Genomic DNA, 22,689 nt, shown 5'->3' on the forward strand with positions numbered 1-22,689 from the left:
TTCGCAGGCATTCCATCTCTGTTGCTATTATCTTACTGCTGTTTTTCTTGTTTATGATCCAATTTTCGGCCCCATATGTCATAATACTTCGCACTAATGTTTTATAAATCTGCGTTTTTGTCTTCATATTTAGGTGTCTATCCCACCGTACTGAGTTAAGTTGTCGGATTGCTGTTCTTGTTTGTCCTAATCTTTGTGTAATTTCTTCCTCTGTTGTTGCCTTTTTCGTGATTATAAACCCCAGGTATTTGAATTTATCCTTTCCTTTGATTGTTACGTTGTCATCAATCTGTAGATCTTCTATGTCTTCTTCACTTGTAGATAGGTACTCTGTTTTCGCGAGGTTAATATCTAGGCCAGCCTTGGTATATTCTTCTTGTAGTTTCTTCATCATGTAGCTGAGGTCGTCTTGGTCTTGTGCAATCACTACTTGATCGTCTGCAAAACTTAACGTATATAGGTATTCGTTCCGTACCGGTACTCCCATGCCTTCGCATTTTCTTTTCCATGTAGTTAAGGCTTTCTCTAAGTATATTTTGAATAGGGTTGGAGATGTGGAACAACCCTGCAGGAGCCCTTTTGTTGTGTTGAAGTCTCCTATGATTCTTGTTCCCATTTTAATGGACACTTTATTTTCTTTATACAGAGCTTTTGTAGCTTCTATGAGTTCCGTCTGTATTTCTAATTTGTACATTGCCTCCCATAGTTCTGACCTTGGCACAGAGTCATACGCCTTTCTTAGATCCACAAATGCCAAGTGTATATCTCTATTTTTTGCTTTTTTCTTTTCCAACAGTTGTTCCAGTGTGTATATGTGGTCTATGCATGATCTTCCTGCCGTGAAGCCTGCCTGATCCTCCCCGATTTTGCCTTTTATCGCTTGCTCTATCTTTTCTCGCAGTATCTTCCCATATAATCTTCCTATTGATGATATTACGCTTATTCCTCTGTAGTTTTCGCATCGTTTTCTATCTCCTTTCTTAAATATAGATGTCATATATGCCGCCGTCCATTCCTTTGGGAGCTGTTCTCCATTTATGGCTTTCTGAAATATCCATTGTATCATCCGGTGTAATTTTTTTGATCCGTATTTTATAAGCTCAGGTGAGATGCCTCCAGGTCCCGGTGCTTTCTTATTTTTGATTGCTTTTATGGCCGTTCTCATTTCCCTATCTGTTATTTCTATTTCTTGTTGTGGGAATCTGCTTCGTCTTCGCCTGTTTTCTTTTCCAATGAATTGTGGTCTTTGTTCTGTTAATAGTTCCTTGTAGTAGTCCTTCCATTCTTTGTCCTGTATATTTCCCAATTTAGTTTTTTCTTTTGAGTTTTGTTTCAATCCTCTCAGTACTTTCCATGACTCCGAAGTTCTTGTACCTCCTATATATGTTTCAATATTTAAGCAGATTCTTTCCCATTCTTCATTCTTTTGCTGTGTTATTTGTTTTTTCACTTCTCTATCTTTTTCTCTATATTTTTTATAAACTTCATCGTTGTTTGTAGTCAGCCATTTTCTGTATAGTTGCTTTTTTTCTTCAATTATTCTTTTTGTTGGTTCATTTATTTCATTATAGTGCTGTTTATTTGTTATATGTTCTTTTTCCCCAAGGGCTTCGAATGCTGCTTGCTTTATACTCGCCTTTATATGCTCGTATATTTCTTCGATGTTGCCGTATCTAAATTCTATTAATTTTTGGTCTAGACGTTGTTGGTATAGTTCTCTTATTGATTGTTCTTGGAGTAGTTCTATATTGTATTGTTTTTCTCTTATAGTGTTTAACGGTTCTTCTGTGGAGGGGGTCTTGTTATGTTTCCAATTAATCCCATTTTTGCTGTCAGTAGTCTACGGTCCGTTCCACATTCTGCTCCTCTTTTGACTCGCACATCTTTTATCTTTATTGTGGTATCTTGTTTGATTATTATGTAGTCTATTATCGATTTCAGCTTTCGTGTTTCTTGCGTCCATGTATATTTATGAATATTTTTATGTCTGAAGAATCCGTTGGTGATTTTTAGGTAGAACCAGTTCATATACCTAGTTCAAATGGAATTGTAAAATAACGTGTACTGGATGTTGGCAAGAGTTGGCAACACGGCTGAACAATATTTACTATGTATTCACAACTGATGCTTTGTTTACTGTCAGCCTAACCTCATTTTCTGGTTTCCAACACATGGTCTCAGTAAAATGTCTAATAGTGGTTATAAGAACTCTGCTGACAGTTTTTCTTATATTTGTGGTGGGTTTGTTATTAAAAAATACCAAACAAACATTACAGACTTGGAGAAAAGTTTATTTCTTTTGCAGTAAGTATTGATATTACTGGTCATAACTCGAAAAACAAGAAGGTAATAAGCTACCCTAACCTAATGTCTCTTTTCTGACCAATACGGCACGATGTAGATTTGATGGTCCTAGAAACTCCAAATAATTTGAATTCTGTTCAAACTGAAGTGTTTTCTAAGGTACAGTCAGAGCAAGATGAACAAGATAATGAAGAATTCCAATGTACTACAGAAAATATAGAGCTTATACTACTACTATATAGATCTTGGGTTGACAAAAGAGAAAGCTGAATTGCTTGCTTCTAGACTAAAAGAAAAGAAGTTGTAACTAGCATATATGTTGTATTGGAAGAGAGAGTAGCAGTTTTCAACATTATTTGAACAAAAAGGTGATTTTGCGTACTGCTCAGACATTCTGGGTCTGATGAACGAGTCAGCGTTAAATACAAAAAAGAAGACTGGAGACTGTTGTTTATTGATTCATCCAAAGCTAGTTTAAAAGCTGTTTTATTACACAATGGCAACACTTTCTTCCTTAATGTTGGCCATTCTGTACATATGTAAGAAAGCTATGAAAACCTAGAAATAGTGTTATAAAATTGGCTATTCTGCTCATAGTTCAATGGTATGTAGCGATTTAAAAGTAGCATTCATGCTTCTTGGTCAGCAAGGTGGTTTTACCAAATTTTCCTGTTCCTTATGTGAATGGGATACTAGAACTAGAGATCGACATTGATGCAGAAAGAACTGGCGGCAAACCGTTCTTTTAGTTCATTCACCTACTCTTCTTTCCTGGCAGTAATAAGTAGAATCTCCTGTTTCGCAACATACCCTTGATTATGAATGTAAGGTGAAAGTCTTTGGTGAAGTGGTATATTCTGGCAAATAATTTACGATGGTTGACTGTCTCATAAGCTGCAGGGTGGTCTATGAAGACAGTTTCAGTTACCATTTGTTTAAAATCTAGCAAGTCTTTCTAGGTCTGGAACAAGCTTGTTCCACAGTTTGGACAATTCTTCTTAGAACCATTCTTTTGAACACTGAGTTATGGTGGTATTGGTTTGCCACTTTCTGCCTTTGCTTCTAAGACTTCTTGACATTGTGCTAAATTTTGGTTACCAGATTCCTCATCAAGATCGTTTGGACTGGAATGAATGTCGAAAGTCCCTGCTATGTCACTATTCTGGCCATTATTTGCAAGGTCCTCTGCGAAATCTTCCTCGTCTGTCAGTTGATCTCATCATCAACCTGTGTGCGTCCACTGCTGGACATAGGTCTTTCTCAGCTCTTTTCATCTGTCTCTGTCTTGTGCGGCTTGCATCCAGTTTGCTGAGTATATTTAATATAAAAAATAGTATGTTCAAACGTGCACAAACCTCCAAGAATAAAAATATACTTGCCATTTTCATCGCTTAACTCACGTATCACCTCCTCTAAGGCAAGCTCTAGCTGCCTTTGCGTAAAAAAATTTGGCATATTTTCATCATCACCATTGACCCCACAACCCATAGTGGGTCTTGGCTTGCTCAAAGATCCATTCTCTCCTATTCTTCGCCTTGACTTTCCAGTTTCGTACTCCCAACATATTGGCATATTTTACATAAAATAAATGAGAGACTAAACAGTTGTAGGGTACGTCTAGACGCAATCTGTTTATATACCTCCCCGAACATTATTTTCGTAATTCTCAAGATTTTTGTTGACATTTTACAGTCATTACATGAATTTTAAAATACATTTAATAAAAAGTAATTACCAAAATTTTGAAAATGATAATATGTGTATGACATTTTGATTTTTGAAAATTTCAGAACAACATGTAACAAAATTCGAATTTTTTGGACATTTCGCCACAAAGTACAAATAAAGAACTTTGTTTATAATCAATCTTATCACGTAGGGCATTCTATCAATGATATCAGTGCGTAGTTAATGTTTAAATTTTATTAATTTTTAATAAAAAAATAATTTGTGCTGTGCTGCGTAAACGCATCAACGTAAAAGTGCAACTGAGCAAGAAAAACTGATTGACTTGTCGTGTGACTGTAAACTAAAATTAGACTTTAAGCAATGCGACCTTGGCGAATTTTGGTTAGAAAGGAATTTTGATTTTCCTTTTCGACGACATACCTGTCAGAGGATGGATTTTCTGAAATGCTCAATATTAAGAATTTATACAGAAACAAACTTAATTTCGAACCCCCATCTTCGTTCTGTACAGCTGACGGGAGGGGATATACGTCACGTCTGAAGCGCTCATATCGGCCAAATTTGTCATCCTTGTAAGGTCCGCTTGCAATTATTGCTAATTTCAGTACTGATTTCAGTACTAAAAATTATTTAAAAATAAGTCGATTTAGTATGAAAAATGTGGGTTTCTGTTTGCAACTATCTTAATTTTAATTAGCATGTAGGAATACGCTCTACCAATTTTGCATTGATAACCTAACAATGAAGTTTGTTTTATGATTAGAGTAAACAAAACACATAAGTAAATATTAATGGTGAAAAAGAAGTTCAAATTATGTGCAGTAGCTTTAATTTTAATAATGATGCTTAAGAAAAAAAATCATACACTTCTTAAAAATGCAAAGGAGTATTAAATATGTTAAAAGAAGAATTATTAGTGGAAGACCATTTGGCACATAAAAACTTTTTTGTTGAGAATAACCTCACTCTTAGTTAATATTTTCATCATTTTTAGTACAAGAAATTAGAACATGCTCTAATTTTTAGTACTGAATCGTGCCCATCTAATATGGAGGTATAATATTCTTAGTATTGAATTCAGTACTGAATTTTAGCATAATGCCAAGCAGACCTAAGGTTTTTGTAACTTATAATTATACATTATAATTGTTCTAAACGATAGTAGGTAATATTTGTTGCATAGCAAACTGTTAAACATCCAAAAATAATAAAAAGAATTTTGTGGTACATGACTCAAAAATGTTGAGAACGACTGCTCCTACGTTTTGGGAAAGTTGCTGGAAAGTTTTGGAACTATATCGGATAGCTGCTTCCAGTTCTTCAAGGGTGAACGATGTAGCCAGGAAATTTTTCCTTTGTTCTATTTTCTCACACAATAAAAAATTAATATAACATTTATAATTAGACAAAATTAAGAAAAAACTATCGAGGACTGTTTTGTATAAAACTTAATGAGGTCGCTGGTTAAATGATAATAGATAAATAATTATAAAGTTAAAAATGCAGTATTTTGTTTGTAAATCAATTAGCGAAAAATAGCAAATATAACTGTCAATAAATTAGGAAAATAACTGGTCTTACTCATTATTGATGTCTGTACAAAGAATATAGACTTACCCTTTGAAATACTGGAATCGTAGCCAAGGAAATCTCGTTGGTACCGTCGGGGCGCCGGCCGACGCTCGATGGCGAAGAACCTATCACGCAGTAGGTCTGTTTCGTTCGCTGTCTGTTGATGAAGTGGCTTGAGTTGAGACTTAAGACGGTCAGAAACCACCCTCTGACCACGCTTCGAGGTGGTCGGTAGCAAGAGGACAAACCCATAAATCACTCTATTGTATTGTTAATTGTGACCGTAATACGAAACCGTACACTTGTGTATTGGCGACACAAGACAAAAGAGAAGTCAAATTCTCCGCACTTAAACATAATACATGAGACAACCAGTTTAGCAATTTAACAGGAAACAATATATTTTACCAAAGTCGTTAGAATAGTATTGAATTAGATAACATTACAGTACCGTAACAGAAAAATATTAAATGTAAAAATAAGAAAGAAATAGTACATACTTTCCCAAACAAGGACGACAATCTACTATTGACTGTTCTCTTTCGCCAGAGATTTGCTGAAGAGAGCAAAAAATGTACTCAGATTCTCCGGAGTGGATATTTTAATAACGAAACCCGACAACGATATACCGAAATATCGATATATACTCAATAATTACCATAAATTAATGGGGGTATGACTATGACTATAATATGAAGAGAACGTATACCCAAACCCAACAGTTTTAGACCACTGTAAGGTAAATATATTCTTAGATTGGAACTTGGAAAATAATACGAAAATTAAATATAGGTACCATAGTTTTAAAATATGGAGGACAAGACGTTTTTTTAGTTGTTAATCCATTTTATATCATAGTGATGTAGGTTTATAATCAAGTTAGTCTAAGTAAAAAATCATAGCTAAAATAATACAATTTGAAAGTCTATGATTTAAAGAACAGCTCTAAGTTTTATCAAAATGTAAGATCTTATTATACCAAAGTACACCATTGACGGTTGCAGAATAATGTGCTTTATATATCTCCGTTACTGGCACGTGTGCATTTGGCGTAAGTGCCTCAAGATGCTGACAATTTCTCGATATCTTGTTCCCGCTGTGAATCCCGCTATGCATTTCCTTTGGAGTCGTAATCAATAGAATACGTTAGGAATTAAACCAACATTTATGTTGTTTGAATTAAATATAGATGCAAAATGAATTTAATTAACAGTATAGTTAAATTATTAACAAGAAAAAACAGTTATCAGTTATTAGTTATTAGTAAAGTAGTAATTTATTTCGATATCAACGTCTTCGTTGCCATTTTATCTAAAAAAGGAGCTAAAAAACTTTTGTTGGATATGGCTTGTCTTATGAAAAAATTACTTTACAAATTCGACTCTTTCAGTCGATTATATAAATCGACTTAACCGTTTTAGTTGTGTAGATTTGTAAATCACAACAATGTATGCTCAATTTGCTAGTTTTTTGCTTCGTTTCGATTATTATCAGACTTAATAGGTTCAGGTAGACCTAATAGGTTCCGTTGTATTCGGCAGAAATTTTCATAATCCATTTGTAAAGGAGTCTGCCTAATTTCCATGTTCCGTTCGTATTCTGTTGAGGCTTGATCATGATTTTCGAGGGAGGTCAAAACCTGATGGAGTTTCTGTGATGCATGTTATGTTTTTCAATATTGGGTTGGACTATCGCTCTGCATTTTCTTTCGTTAGGTGGAGATTTAGAAATTTTTAGACCGCAGTTGTATTGCTTTATTTAGGTATTTTTTAGAAAACTCTGAGTAAAGCATGTTGACGATGGAGTGGCTTATTATGGTCTATGTGGCTTAGCATTGGTAGCTCTGTTTTTGATTGGTGTAAACTTGATCCTTCCAGATATAAAAGGCAAGCTGAGCTACGATTTTTGTGTAAGTGCTATTCAGCCATATGGGCATAAAGTTTCTGATGCCCTGCATGTTATTTAGAAGTCAAGAAATCGTTTTGCAGGATAATTTTGAGCATATTTTCAGACTGTGTCATACGCATCCGATAAGTCAGTAAATTTCGTAGAAGTATTCAGCTTTATTTGGTAACCTGCCTCTATATGAGTAGTTAATTAGTGGTGCTTTTTGCGACGTGAATTCTGCTTATTCAATTGGTATTGCTTGAAATAGCTTTTGATCAATTCTGTTAAGGATCAGTGTTTTAAGAGGCTTGTAGGCTAAGCTAAGTAAGACGATGCGCGACGCGCATATATTTTTAAGGTCTTAGCAGTTTAGATAATCCACAAGCTCTAATGAACAATCTGAAAGATCTGCAAGAAACAATCGAACAAATAGCAAAATGTAAACATAACCTGAATACGCATGGCCTCCACAAAAATTACCAGAGATTTGAAACTTGTAACAGTATCAGGTGAAAAGAACAAGATTTTTGTGAAATATCTGCCGTTTTTACCAATAAATCTTTCAATGTCGGCTGTTGTGCGTTGACAAAAACACGCAATTTAGATCTTTAGAGTAACATATATTCGTATTCGACTAAATTTATAAATTCGCACCAAAACGTTCATTAAGGTAGCACGCCTCAGATGGATAGGTCATGTAATCAGACGAGAGGAAGATGCCATAGTCAGAAAAGTTTTTGACCGAAGAGGGCCGATCGGACAACGAAGAAGAGGAAGACCGAGACTTAGGTACCAAGACAACCTAGAAAATGATTTGAAGTCTATCGGAATTAGAGCATGGAGAAGACTTGCTAGAGACAGGGGCGAATGGAGGATTGTTCTGAAGAAGACTTTGGCTCATAAAGAGCTGTAACGCCACTGATGATGATGACCAAAACGTTCCAGTGTTCTCTGTCGGGTACAAGCGTAATCAGTAATTCTTCATCATTTTTCAACGGAAATTGTCTAGTCGATAGAAACATAGTTTTGTGTGCGTCTTTTTTGCCTTCGTCGCATTTTGCTATTGCTGAAAAGCTTACAAGACATAAAAAATTATTTAAAAGTTTTTTGAAGATAAAAGTGCGAGCAAAAAGTAGATAAAAGAATCATTTATGTTTAAAAATGGCCACACTTCTGTTGAAATCGACCCACTTTCTGGAGGACCTTCCAGTACAACACTAGAATATGTACCTTGGAGAACAACATATTAAAAACCTAGTAAAGGCATTAAAAAGACTAAGGAAAATAAATTAAATTCAAATAAATGCGTTTATGAAGAAAGAACGATTATCCTTGGGGCACAAAATTTCAAGTAAGGGTACAGCACCAGATTCTGAAAAGATTATCGCTGTAAAATTATTACATAAAATAAATCATAGCCGCACCACTAAACAGACTGTCAAGGAAAAATATAAAATTCAGTGTGGAAAACAGACTGCCAAAAAGTATTTGATAATCTTAAGACATTGTTAAAATTGTCTCAATATATAACATACCATTTAGCTTTATGCCACTCGTTTTGTAACGTGCTATTTATATTTTATAAGTAGAGAAGTAAAAAGAGGAAAAGCACAATTAGCATACAGATTGAATGTAGACGAGGATTATACAAGAGGTTTAAGACTTGATGCACACAGATAAAATTTTGTTATTTATTAATATTTCATGTACCTAACTGAATAACTCTTGCAAAACTAGGTATTTACATTTAGCTAATAAAACTCTAATTTGTTAAATAACTGCAAGCTAAAAGTTAAATAACCTCTTTAAAGATTTTAAATAAGCAATAAAGCTATCTGTATTACCACTGGCAGTGTACCAGAGAAATAACGCAAATAAATCACTTATTTTCACGAAGTCCTTGCTGTGTAACTTGGTTTTGTTAAAACTGGTTCAAGTATTTTGTAACAAAATTAGAGAACTTCCGCCCAATATAAACGAAATATTATCTGTTTGCTTTCGCGTCCTTGTTTTCAGTAAAGCACCCTATTAGCGACTTACGCTTTCGCTTGCCACTTCCCGCACCCTTCAAACCCTCTTCAAGTCAAACATCCCAAAAACTAGCTGTCGATAATTTCTTCCTATAAAACAAATTGGTGGTACATTATCGAAATTCCTTACAGAGCGTATTCTTGAAAAGACATAAAATTATGCTGTTAGAATTAGATTTAACTCTTTAAGTGGCAAAACTTTTTTCCCTTGGTTTGTTAATTACAGCTTTTATTTATATTCAATGTGGCCGTAGATTTAGGTGAAAATATTTAAAAAATTCCGCTAATGATTTTTTCCAAAATTTACGCAATATATAGCTCCCAGGGGTTTGTCTTTAAGATAACAACAAAGTGCCGAAGGATCACTGATAAATGTAAATACCATTACATTTTTCTTATGTTTTATTACAAAACTCGAAATATACAAGTATATAAACTTATTTATTCACACCGTTGGACACTTAATCGAACGGTTATCTACAAGTATTCATGTTCTTTCGTCTTTCGTCCAGTAAAGAAAGATTCAATCGCCTTAAAATATTAACAAAGGGGTATCTAAAAGTATTTAGCACACATTCAATCAGTAATGATACATTATGTCACCTTGAGACGTTATACAAGTTTTATTTACTTGTTCAAGTTCGTCTTTGAAGTAGTAAAGAGGCATTTATTTATTTATTTACGGATATACCATTTATAAATACAGCGCCAACCCGTACAAAGCTGCGTTCAAAAACACAAACTAAAATTTCAATTAAAATCGGTTTGGAAAACTCGATCAAGCATAATCTACAACAGCCCACGTAGTTTTTGACTACATCAACCAACTCCAGTCTATGTAATCCTTAGTCTATTTGCCTTGAAGAACGAGTGAACAAGTCATATTCTATTTATTTCTCATAATATCGTTTATATATATGTATATATATATAAATAATTTTTTACAAAACACGATACTGGTACGTCACGAGTGAGGGGAGTAGACAGATTGAGGCCCCGAACTCGAAAGGAACCATATCCCTCTTGATAATGGCTCCAAAATGGGTGCCAAAACGTCGAGTACTAAATTCTCAACGCGGTTCTTCCCGAGAACTAGTAATTTTCATTTTCCTGACCACGTAAATTTATCCGAATATGTATATATATATATATATATATATATATATATATATATATATATATATATATATATATATACATAATTTTAGGCGTCTGAGAACCAAAAGCCTAAAATTCTTGGACCCATCCGGATTTGTCAGATTAACGTTGAAGATATTAGCCGATCGAAAAGCAAACTACTGGCAAAAATATGGAAATCCGTGCTGATAACGAACAACTCTCAAGCAGAGGAGTAGAAAAATAAATAAAACAGAAGTCTTAAATGTTTATAAACCTACCTAAAACTGGGGAAACCAGAATATAAGTCAGGAAGTTACCACCCCATCGGCGTCGGCTCGTCCAAAATGATTAAAATGAGAAAGGAAAACATTGCCGTAGGATATTCTATTAATAGAACTGCAGCAGTCCAGTTAAGGTTCACACTGGACGAGTTGAATATTGCTCTAAACTATTAGATAATTTTATATACAGTGCTAGTCTAAAGTCCATTCCCCCCTCGTATCTTTTAAACGGTTATACTTATACTAGTGAAATTTGGAGAGAGGTAATAAACAGACGTAGGCTTCGTAACTAGTCATAATAAGTGACGTAATAGTGACAGATGACATTACAGCGCCACTGTGACAGATAATTTTAACAAGGGCCTTCTGGCAAATGATACCTTGTTTTAAGTGTATTGAAAATACCTATTCAATCATACTAATTTTGTTTGAGTTTAAGTTCATTTTGATGAATAAATTAAATAAATACTAAAATTGTAATTTCGCATTTAATTAATAAATATTAAAACCTCCGCCTCTGGTTACTGGTCAAAAAGATGGCGTTTTTTAATTCTCTAATTGTTTTTACGTCAACGTCAACTTTTTTGACAATTAACCAGAGGCGAACGTTAGAATATTTATTAATTAAATGCGAAACTACAATTATTTTTATACCTATTCAATCATACTAACTTTGTTTGGATTTAAGATGATTTTGACGAATAAATTAAATACTAAAATTCTAGTTTGGCATTTAATTAATAAAAATTTTAACTTCCGGCTTTGGTTATTTATCAAAAAAGTTGACGTTTGTCAATTCTCTAGTTGTTTTTAGTTTGCAAAAGCGTTTATAGCTGAATATTTAGTTTGTTTCTGCTTAGTTTAGTCAAGTTGTTTTTAGTTAGTTGTTCTTAGTTAATATTAAGTTTAATTAGTGTTGAACGAGACGTTTAAATTTTTACAAAGGCAGAATTTTTACTGTAGCCGACAAAGTAGCAGCTGTGTTAATAATTAGTAAATATGGAAATAATTCCTGCACACCATTATGGTGCAGTGAGATGTTACCTAGATGATGAATATCGTGGTAGATGGATTGGACGACGAGGTACGCTAGAATGGCCAGCTCGGTCACTGGACCTCACACCATTAGATTTTTTTCTGTGGGGATACTTGAAATCTAAAGTTTACGTTACAGCACCCGACAATATTGACATTTTGAAACAACGAATTTATGAAGAATGTAGGGAAATTTTCCCCGACACATTTGAACGAGTACGGCAATAGTTTAGAAATAGGACGCATAAATGTCATGAAGTATATGGAGCACATTTTGAACACTTACTATAAGAACTGGTTGTTAAATATTTATTAATTAAATGAGAAGCTACAATTTAAGTATTTATTTAATTTATTCTTCAAAATGAGCTTAAACTCAAACAAAATTATTATGACTGAATAGGTATTTTCAACACCTTTCAAACGAGGTATTACTTGCCATAAGGTCCCAGTTAAAATTATCTGTCACAGTGGTGCTGTAATGTCATCTGTCACTATTACGTCACCTGTTATAAGTAGTTGAGAAGCCTACGTCTGTTTATTACCTCCCTCCACATTTTACTATAATATCAATAACCGTTTAAAATATACGAGGAGGGAATGGACTTTTGACTAGAAGAATTATCCGAGAAACCATAGAAATTGAATAAAGGCCAAATTGTCTCAATAAAAGAGATAATGGCATACGGTTACCTTCTACATGGATACCTTTTATAAAGAAAATATGGTCCGCTCCACCCGCGAATTAAAATCCTTCTGTCAGAAATGTTCGCATCAACCTTCGCACCAATCCCTTAATGTAGAACCAGACAAAGCAGCAGTTATGGTACTGACGATCGCTCACTTGCACAACTATTTAAAAGCTTATTCAGATACTTAGTGTTGTGGTAAAGCGGAAGATGAAACATTACACTCAATAAGAAACTGTGCACGTTGGTCTAATAACAAAGCAAAAGAAATAAGAAAGGAATTATGGGATTATTTTTTAAAGGAGGATCTACTTTATTCCAAAACAATTATTGACTGAAACGCACGTTTTCAATATTATCATTGAATGAAAATAATATAGTTAAATAATAACTTACTATATTCAATGACCGTCGTGGTTTATCACGATTTATTATTATGACAATGCTTCTAACGCAAACCAATTCAGATGCACCTGAAATGTGAAAAATAAAGTAAACAATTATCCATAGTGTTTTATTTTATACCACTTAATAATGCTCCAGCTACCTATTTTTCCCAGTCTTACTGCTTTTTTTTGTTTTGATTTGTCTCTTCGAAACCTCGAAAACAGCATTTTCATTTTATCTTTGCATATTCGCCCCTATATATCCATACCTCTTCCCAGTTCCACTCAGGCGTCTTTTTTTTTATTTTTGAGATTCTCATCCTGGGGATCCCACAGCACTGTATAGTTTCGGTACAACCTGATTAGAGTTTAACATTTTTCTTCTGACCACTTCATTTAACCGAGCTCGCCTTTGTGTTCGCCCAATTTACTGCCACCTATTGGAGCGCGCATCGTTGCACGCTGCGGGAGCGCGAACGTATCCACTATGTGTAGCAGTAGCAAGAGGTTCACGAACATAGTGGATACTCAGCTTAAGAAGATTGGGCTCTTCCACATGAATCGTGGAAATACATTTATTATTGAATTGAATGATGATATGATAGTGATGCAGAAAATAGAAGAAGATTGAGATAAATGGAGTAAAAAGATAAATAAAAGATTAAGAACTGTTAGAAACCATATAAAAGTCACTTATTATAAAATACCTCCTAAATCCTGGCGAGATTTAGAAATTTTTAAATGTGGCTTTAATTACCCCTTTTGTTTGCCTTAAATCTAATGGTAACGTTAATGAGAAAAGGTTTTTCAAAATTTTTGCGACTGTTAATAATAATAATCGTTATTATTCTAAATTAATTTCAATAACAGTAAAAATTTTGAAATAAAATTAACTAACTTTTCAGAACACAGTTTTTTGCCAATAAAATAAGCTCACTTGAAACGAAAATACAATTTGACTGTACTCTATACCACTTCCGCATATCCACTGCCTCTAATAACACATTTTCGTTGACATATCAAATAGAGCAAGGTGTAAATTAGGATAAAATTGATGCCACTAGGTTTTTTATACAATCTTATATTACGGGTTATAAACTACATAATAAACAAAATATATTGGTTAAAGTTAAGTACTACGTAATGATGGAATTGTATTAGAATTTTTATTCTATAAGAAAAAAATATTAAGAATGTTATGACCTTGTTTTATTGAAAGTAGTGCTTCATAATCAAAGATGGTAATAATTCTAACTCTATAAACAAAATATCATTTAATATATTAGGTATATATTATTATATTTGTGATAATTATTTTATTGATTTACATTCTTAGAAATATGTGTTTTCCTTAACTTAAACTTTTCAGACCGTTTGAATGGTTAATTCTTCTTACAATATTCGCAAATTGTGTTGCCTTAGCTGTTTATACACCTTTTCCTAACACCGACTCAAATACTACCAACGCATATTTGGTAAGTACGTTTTCTCATTCGATATTAAGGTAGTTTTATATTCGTACTTGGCAAACTACCGTTTATACGCTAACATTATATACAATGCATTGATTAACATTATGCTTTTTAATTTATACTGAAACATAAGTTAAGCTGTTGAGACACTTTGTATACTTGGAAATAGTTTATCATCATCATTATGTTCTTGGTTTCTCCATAAGAATTTATCTTATATCCCATCTATTTATTTCAGAAAATTCACACCCACTGATTTTTCGTATTGCGTGATTATGTGTTATGAGTTAAACTTGCACAAACCATCCTAACCCTTCGACTGATTGAGCTATCTTTACAGTCAAAGTTGTGCCACAAAGCGATCAGAGCCAGCATTGTTTAAATCACTTCTACTGTAGATTTAAAAAGTACTTACTTATTAATTAGAATATGGTGTTGTCCTAAATAAACTTTGTTTTTAAGGGATAAATATAAATAGGATATGGATATTGTACTTCAGTAAAAAAAACTTATTACTCTTATTAATAGTAGTAAAATGCATCTAACATTTAGTATCTACTAATAAAAATACACAAAATACTTTTACTATATTAACAACAACAAGAGCCAGAATAAAATATACTTTTACAGTGGTATAACTTACATATGGTGACTGTCTAAAAACTTACATCGGTCAAACTGATGGAACCTTTAACAAAGGTATATCAGAACACAAAAGGGCTTTTAATCATAGAAAAACATATTCTATATACGCACTTCATCTTCTAAATCCTGATAATTCTTTTAACGTCCAATTTAAAATTCCCTACATTCAAAATGAAGCCTTAATCTACTTTATTAGAATATATGAAAATAAATAAATTAAAAAATACAGATATCATTTTTGAATGATCAACTTGAGACTAACAGCTCTTCTTTTCTCAACTTATTCAGTTAATGACTATAAATTGTAGACGCATAGTAAAATACATCACTTGAGAAAGGTACTCTGTCGAAAGAGCTGTAGTGATAATAAATTGTAATACATTTTGTGGAAGTGTAAAAATAATAGTTTTCAGTGTTGTATTCTTAGATAAAATAAACAATCAAAAACCGGTCAAATCCGTCATTTATTTTTTTTTTAGTTCATTGTGTCTCAAGTACAAGGTTATTGACACTTAGTTAATTTTTTTTTCATTTATTTTGCTTCAACCACTTAGGGTTATTAGCATAAGAAAAATACAAAAATGATAAAGACATACATAGGCATATACAAAATATTAATTAAATAATAATGTATACAATATATATTATTGATGTATTGTAATAAATTTTAGAAGAAGAAGAAGAATTCTATCAAGTCAGCTACGTATTTAGATTCTTAGAAGTTCTTTTAATCTTTTTGGAATGTGATGATAGAGTCTTTCAACTCATTATATTGGACAGTCAATCAAAATTTGTTTCACTGTCACTTTACATTCACAAACAAAACACACTGGTTCCTCTTCTTTCCTCAACAAAAGTATTCATGTGTTCATGTGTCCCAATCTGAGACGTATTATTATGACTTGAGGTTGCTTTGAAGGCCAGAAGTTCCATGGAAGGATGGAAGATTTTATTTCTATCAATTTAGTGGTGCTTCTATTCTATTGGTTTTGCCAAACATCGAGCAATTTTGATTTTAAGTAAGGTTTTAAACCCAAATGCGCCGTTAGATTTTCCACTGATGCGGCTGAATTGGTTACTGCGGACCTAGCTAGACTATCTGCCTTTTCGTTACCATCTATTCCATTATGTGACGGTACTTAGAGGAACTCTACTGTCAAATTGTTTTGATATATACGGTATAAAATTAATTTAATCTGCTGTAATGTTGGATGAGAGGGATTGGGTTAATTGTGTTACTATAAATTTTACATTACATTTCACATAACCTTATTATTTACAATAAAAGTAATAAAAGAGAAAGTAAAGAGAAGAAAGCAATGAAATTATGTAATACATATTCGTTTTTGCTTTTGCGGCGCTAATTGGCCGAGGATTACATTTTTGTAAGACCTTGTATAGAGTATTTTTGTTCTTGAAACCCTTTTATTTTTGAAACCCAGCTCTGCTGGGTTTCTATTGTGAGGTTACTACCTGATGGGGCGTTCTCAAAAAAGGCTATGAGATTATCTGGTGAAGTAAAGAAGCTTTGAGGGCTGTTGGTTTAGAGATTCTTGATTATTTACTTTGGTGCATCTGACATTTTGGATTTATCTGTGGGATCCATTTTTGACTTCTTCTTCACGTGTTTTTTTGAATTTTATATTAGTAATAAGTCTTTAAGAGGAGGCATGAATATAATTTGTACAACTTGCAGCTGTATGGCCAGCTTGCTTACAAATAAAGCATTCCATTCTATCAGTAGACAAGAATAAACGGTATTGTGTGGAATCGAATTTAATGACTAGTGAGATCTGAAGCTCATAATTTTCAGTAGGTGGAATTATGTACACTTGTCTTCGAAATGAGAGGATATGCAGCTTTTAAGAAAGAGACGGGAGAAGCGAGTTTTAAACTTAGGCCGTTCAAAGCATTTTCTACGAGATCTTGGGGAATTGAGGGACAGACATTAGAAATTATGAAACGTTTTGCTGGACTAACTAATCTCCTAAGAGGTAGGTCTCGAGCGATTACTAGAGCGAGTGGGATTGTTGATATTAAGCTGGTCAAAAAATTCAACTTTGCTTAGGTATATGCAGATCTGGCTGATCGAGATTCAAGATACAAATATTAATTTGTAGTGCCAATAATATCACCAGTAGATTTTACATAGTCGAAAAGTTTTCTTCTGAGTGATAAATAATTGCTTACTCCTTTTTAGGAAAGGAAGGCTTGGGTCTAGATTTCATTAAAGCAACGTAAGATGTGATTGTTGAAGATTCGATGTTACTGGATGTGGGCATTGCTATGGTATTGACTGTAGATTTATTATTCATAATTTTATTGCTTTTGTATTTAAAAGCAACGGAGTGATCAATATTATTATATACTTCTCCAGGAATGTCCATAACTAACAAACTCATATTGTAAAATGTCTTGTCTATAAATGCTGGTGTGCCAAAAGCCTAGATTCTTGTCGGAATTAATTGATTTCTTATCAGTAGGTTGATAACAAAAAACTAGACAATTGTTCATAAATATTGCAAAACTTGCTTGTTGGCTGGAACACGTCGCATGCGGCAATGAAGAAAATATCATTGCAAATTTCATAATTGCATAATTGCAAAAATCGGGACTAATTTACAGACCTATACGTACACGTCTACACTCTATAGGCCAGTCCCCATCACTTATTTAAACTTTATTCAAATCTAAGTTTTCGTATTCAAAAGGTATTTTATAACTAAAATCCTTTGTTTTTTTACTGCTCATGGATCAGTTTGGTTTTATATAAACCATATCTCTGTTTATTTGTGTCATTTAAAGAAATCTTTTTGAATGTAATTTCGGCTCTATCATATAATGATATAATAATTACCTTTAATATTCATGTTGTGGTGTGACTTGTAATTTAAATTTAGATTTATTTTAACGCAGTTGATACAAATTACATTTTGCAACCATGAGTTAAATAAAATAAACTGATGAAGTAGATTAACATCAAATTGTATTATTATAGTTATACTAATTATATTGCAGGGTTATTTTTTTATCCGTTTGTATCAATTGGTATTTTTTATCACTCTTGAACAATAACTAGTAGATATGCTACATGCTTCCCGCTTATTTTTCTACTTTGAACCATATACATATAGCATTCCGTATTTTTTTTCCGTTATTATTTTTCGGATATGTTGTCCTTTTCCTATAATTTTGCATTGGTTACCATTGTTTGTACAGGGTGTCTCAAATTGGTATGTTTTGCACGGTATACCGAAAAGTAGAGGGGATGGAAAATAAGTAGTTAAGCTGTCATGACTTTTTTTCCATTAAAGTAACTATTACTAAATAAAATAATCAATAGCTCTCCATATTATCAAGATAGAGGGCGATTATTGAATAATGTGAAAAACGACAGGGTTATCCTCCTCCTCAGTCCTAATCCCTTTTGGGATGTGGTGACACCATCAGCCCTTTACAGTTTTTTCACGATTTCCCCCTATTCTTCCCTGTCCTGGGGTAGTTGTTCGGCTTCATGTAACCCTTGGTTAATCAATATTTTTGTTTGATCTACCCAACGGCTTGGAGATCTTCCCCTAGGTCGCTTTTCTTCAACTCTACCCTCGACTATCAGTTTTTCCATCGTACCTGTTCTTCTAGCAATGTGTCCAAAATACTACAAATATCTCTGTTGTATTTATTTAAGCAATCTATTCTTTACTTTAAGTTGTTCTAATATCGATACGTTAGTGCGATGATCAATCCAGGATATTCTTAACATGCGGCGGTATACCCACATTTCAAAAGCAGCTAGTTTATTTTTATCCGATTTCTTTAAGGTCCACGTTTCGGACCCATATGTGGCTATGGGAAAAATGAGTGCCCTTACCAGCCTTAGTTTTGTGTGTATTGTTATTTTAGAATTTTTACAAATTGTTACCAGTTTCATCATAGCTGTTCTAGCAATAGTCAACCTTCTACGTATCTCTCTGTCACACCCTCCGTCATTTGTTATTAGGGACCCCAAGTATATGAAACTATTTACTACTTTAAAGCCCCCAATTTCTTTAATGTGTTGAAGATTATTCCGAGCTCTGTCTACTTTGATGATCTTTGTCTTACTCCTATTTAGCTTTAGTCCATATGTTTTGCTTTTCTCCTCCAGACATCTCATTATGTCTTCCATTTCTTCTTGATTTGCCGCGGATATTAAAGTGTCATCAGCATATCTCAAGGTACTGATTTTTTGACCTTCTACTGATATTCCACTCGTCCATCCGTCTAGTACCTTTCGCATAATGTGTTCGCTGTAGATACTAAACAGAGTTGGCGAGATTATGCATCCCTGCCTGACACCTGCCTCTGTTCTGAAATTATCGGAATGGGTGTTGTTTATTTTTACTGGGCACTTATTATTTTCATATAGACTTCTAATTAGTTGAATTAAGCGGTGGTGTGCCCATTTCCGCTAGTATGGACCATAGCTGCTGCCATTTGACTTTATCGAAGGCCTTTGTGTAATCCACAAAGCACATAAGCATAGGTGTATTGGATTCACGAGTTTTTTCGATTAGTTGTCTGACATTAAGGATGTGTTCTATTGTGCCTTTTCCTGGGACAAATCCCGCTTGTTCTTCTGATATCTGAGTTAATAGAAAAGCTTTAAGTCTTTCATGTATTACATGAAGTAGAACCTTACTTGCATGGGATATTAGGGTTACCGTTCTGTAGTTGCTGCAATCTAACGGAGTTTCTTTTTTGAATTAATAGATGAAAGTGGATGTTCTTCAGTCGTTGAGCCACTCTCCGGTTTCTCAAATCTTTTTGCAGATCATATGCATAACATTTACTCCAACATCTCCAGTCTCTTTTAAAGCTTCTGCGGTGATCTGGTCTGTGCCAGGAGATTTTCTATTTTTTGACTTTTTGATTGTTTTTTCTACTTCTGACTTTAAAATGTTTGGTTCTCTCTCTGCAGTGAACTCGTAGTGATTTGCATTCTGAGGATCATCTGCATACAGACTTTAACAATATTTTCTCCATACCTCCGCAATCCCTTTCTCGTCATTTATAATATGTTGGTTTTGATCCATTATTGTTTGATTGGTTTAAATTCCCTGGATATATATCGGACTTTGTTATATAGCTCATGGGATTCATACCGGTTTGCATGTCTCTCTAGTTTTTCGCATTCTTCATTTATATGTTGTTATATTTGTATGTTGTATCATCCCTACATGCTTTTTAATTTGTGTATTTAACCTTGCTAAATCGTTTTTGTTACTGTCGTTTTGATATATGAGAGATTTGATTCTCCTTCGCTCTTCGAGAAGTTGCAGCGTTCTGTCTGTCATTCAGTGTTTTTTCTTGATGATCTTTTTCTCGGTTCTAGTTCTTTCTAAAGAGGTTTCTATGGCATTTTTGAAACCTTTGCACATTTTTTCTGGGTTGTCTTGTGTGTTTAACATACTAGTTTCCTTTAATGCATCTCCAAATGTTTTCGGATTAAAATCTCCAGCCTGTTTTGATTTTGGTGCGGCATTGTTCTTTTAAGCTTCATCTTGAAGCAAGCCCATAACAATTTATGATCGGATCCACATTCAGCTCTTGGTCTAGTTTTTACGTTTGTTAAACATGTCTTCCATCTGTTTCTAATCAATATGTAGTTGATTTGGTTCTTGTATTCTCCATTTGGGCTGGTCCACGTCGATAAACGACGGGCATGATTGTTTGAACATTGTATTTACAATGGCCAGACTGTTTTCGGTTGCAAAATCTATTAACCGTTAGCCTCAGCTGTTTCTAATACCTAACCCATAGTTTCCTACATTTTGGATGTTATCATTTCTTGTTTCTCCTACCTTAGCGTTAAAATCGCCCATGATTATGAGTGGTTCTTTAGATGAAATATTTCTTATTGTGTCTTCAATAACGGAGTATACGTCCTCCACTTCAATGTCTAACGCGTCTGAGGTTAGCATATAGACCTGAAGGATGTCATTTTGTTTGGTGATGCTAGTAAAGTTATTTTTATAAGTCTATCATTTATCGGTTGGTAATCATACACGTATTGTTAAACTTTTTTAGTCACCATAATTGCAACACCATTTCTTCCTGTGTTATTTGCTCCGGATATGTATACAACATGATCTGCCGTTCGTAAGTATCCTTGTCCTTTCCAATGGGTCTCCGAAAATCCGCATATTAATATATCCTCTCTTTCGACTTCTTGTTGTAGTGTATGCAGTTTGCCTGGTTGCATTAATCCTCGAACATTCCAGGTTGCTATTCCCATTGCTTTTCTTAACTGAAAATTTGATTTTTTTCTAGGCGCCAATTTCGCATGTGTTGTCTGGTTGCTCACAAACACATGCCCGGTAGCCCATTTGACACTAGTTGGCCCGGAACCAACTGAGCTCCGATTGCTAATCGGATCGCTAAGCATATCTAACTGATTCGATACATTCATGATAGTGTAGTCACGGGAATATAATCAGGTGGTTTACCCTTGCCAGCCTGATCGCAGTATCACGTACGGTTGAATCATTATGTGATATACGTCCATGAGTATCTGTCATTCAGCCAACAGTAGAAATAATTCCGCTATAGTCTTAATGAATTAATGTCATAGCTGCTGCTCTATGCCATGTGCTCAGTTGGTCCACGGGTGCTTATTTGGTAAAACCTTATTCACACCTGTCCTACATATCTGTACGACATTTCCCTATCAGCCAGTGGGACGCGCCGTATCGGGGACGAGAACTCCCCCGCCCGTCCGTCTTCCGCGAAGTACAGAAAAGTCTTTATTAAGAAAAATTTTTGTAAACTGTTAAAAATTTTAATAAATATTATTATGAAACGGTTCAGTGGCGTACAATTTTTTTTAGGAGGCCAGACTAAGAAAATATAATACCAACTTGTGTTTTTCTGTGGGACACCCTATATATTTTGATACTTTTCGTTTAAATTTTTAATTACCTCTCACCTAATATAACATATTATATATCTATTTTCAGTCATTGGTGCTACTGTGCAAATAAATTGTTTATTTGATATCACGTTAAAGATACTAACAATTAGTAACACATTCTAACATTTTTTTATGCGGAAACTAACCCTTTACAGTTTTATTTACCAAAAATAATATAAATCAACTTAAAAAATGGAAAATAAATGGTAACCCCCATTAAGATAGTCAAAATGCCTTCACTACCAGTATTATATTTTTTTCACTTTTTTTACTTTCTATGTAATTAAAAAATAATGCTCAGTGCAATTTTAGTCCGCCACCCACTCTCTTCAAACCCTACCACAAAAACGTCAATTTTTCGTTTGTTTTTTGTTTAGGTGGGATGCACTAAATTTAAAAATGCATTTTTTTTTTAGAAAAAAAAATATAACTTTTTTTGGGGGTGGCTGCAGGTCCAATTTTTTTTTATTTTATGTATTTCATCAAAATCTATATCTCTGGTTTTTTTCAAATTTTTCAGTGTGGTGTGCTAACTTTAAAAATCCGAATAATTGTTGTTTTAGGGCCTTTGAGGGGATTTTCTCCATTTTAGTCTTTAAAATAGATCAAATCAAGGTTTTTTATAGGTTAT

General features: G+C 33.8%; 1 protein-coding gene across 12 annotated transcripts in view; it reads left to right on the plus strand.

The window, feature by feature from the left end:
* Positions 1 to 22,689, plus strand: part of Ca-alpha1D (Ca[2+]-channel protein alpha[[1]] subunit D) — a 960,824-nt gene that overhangs the window by 491,400 nt on the left and 446,735 nt on the right. For all 12 annotated transcript variants that reach the window (XM_072546534.1, XM_072546531.1, XM_072546539.1 and 9 more), the window contains exon 3: positions 14,362 to 14,467. In XM_072546534.1, the coding sequence (XP_072402635.1) occupies positions 14,362 to 14,467 (106 nt within the window). The remainder of the gene's footprint in view (positions 1 to 14,361; positions 14,468 to 22,689) is intronic.

The sequence above is a fragment of the Diabrotica undecimpunctata genome, chromosome 10, assembly GCF_040954645.1.
Source record: "Diabrotica undecimpunctata isolate CICGRU chromosome 10, icDiaUnde3, whole genome shotgun sequence".
Lineage (NCBI taxonomy): Eukaryota > Metazoa > Arthropoda > Insecta > Coleoptera > Chrysomelidae > Diabrotica > Diabrotica undecimpunctata.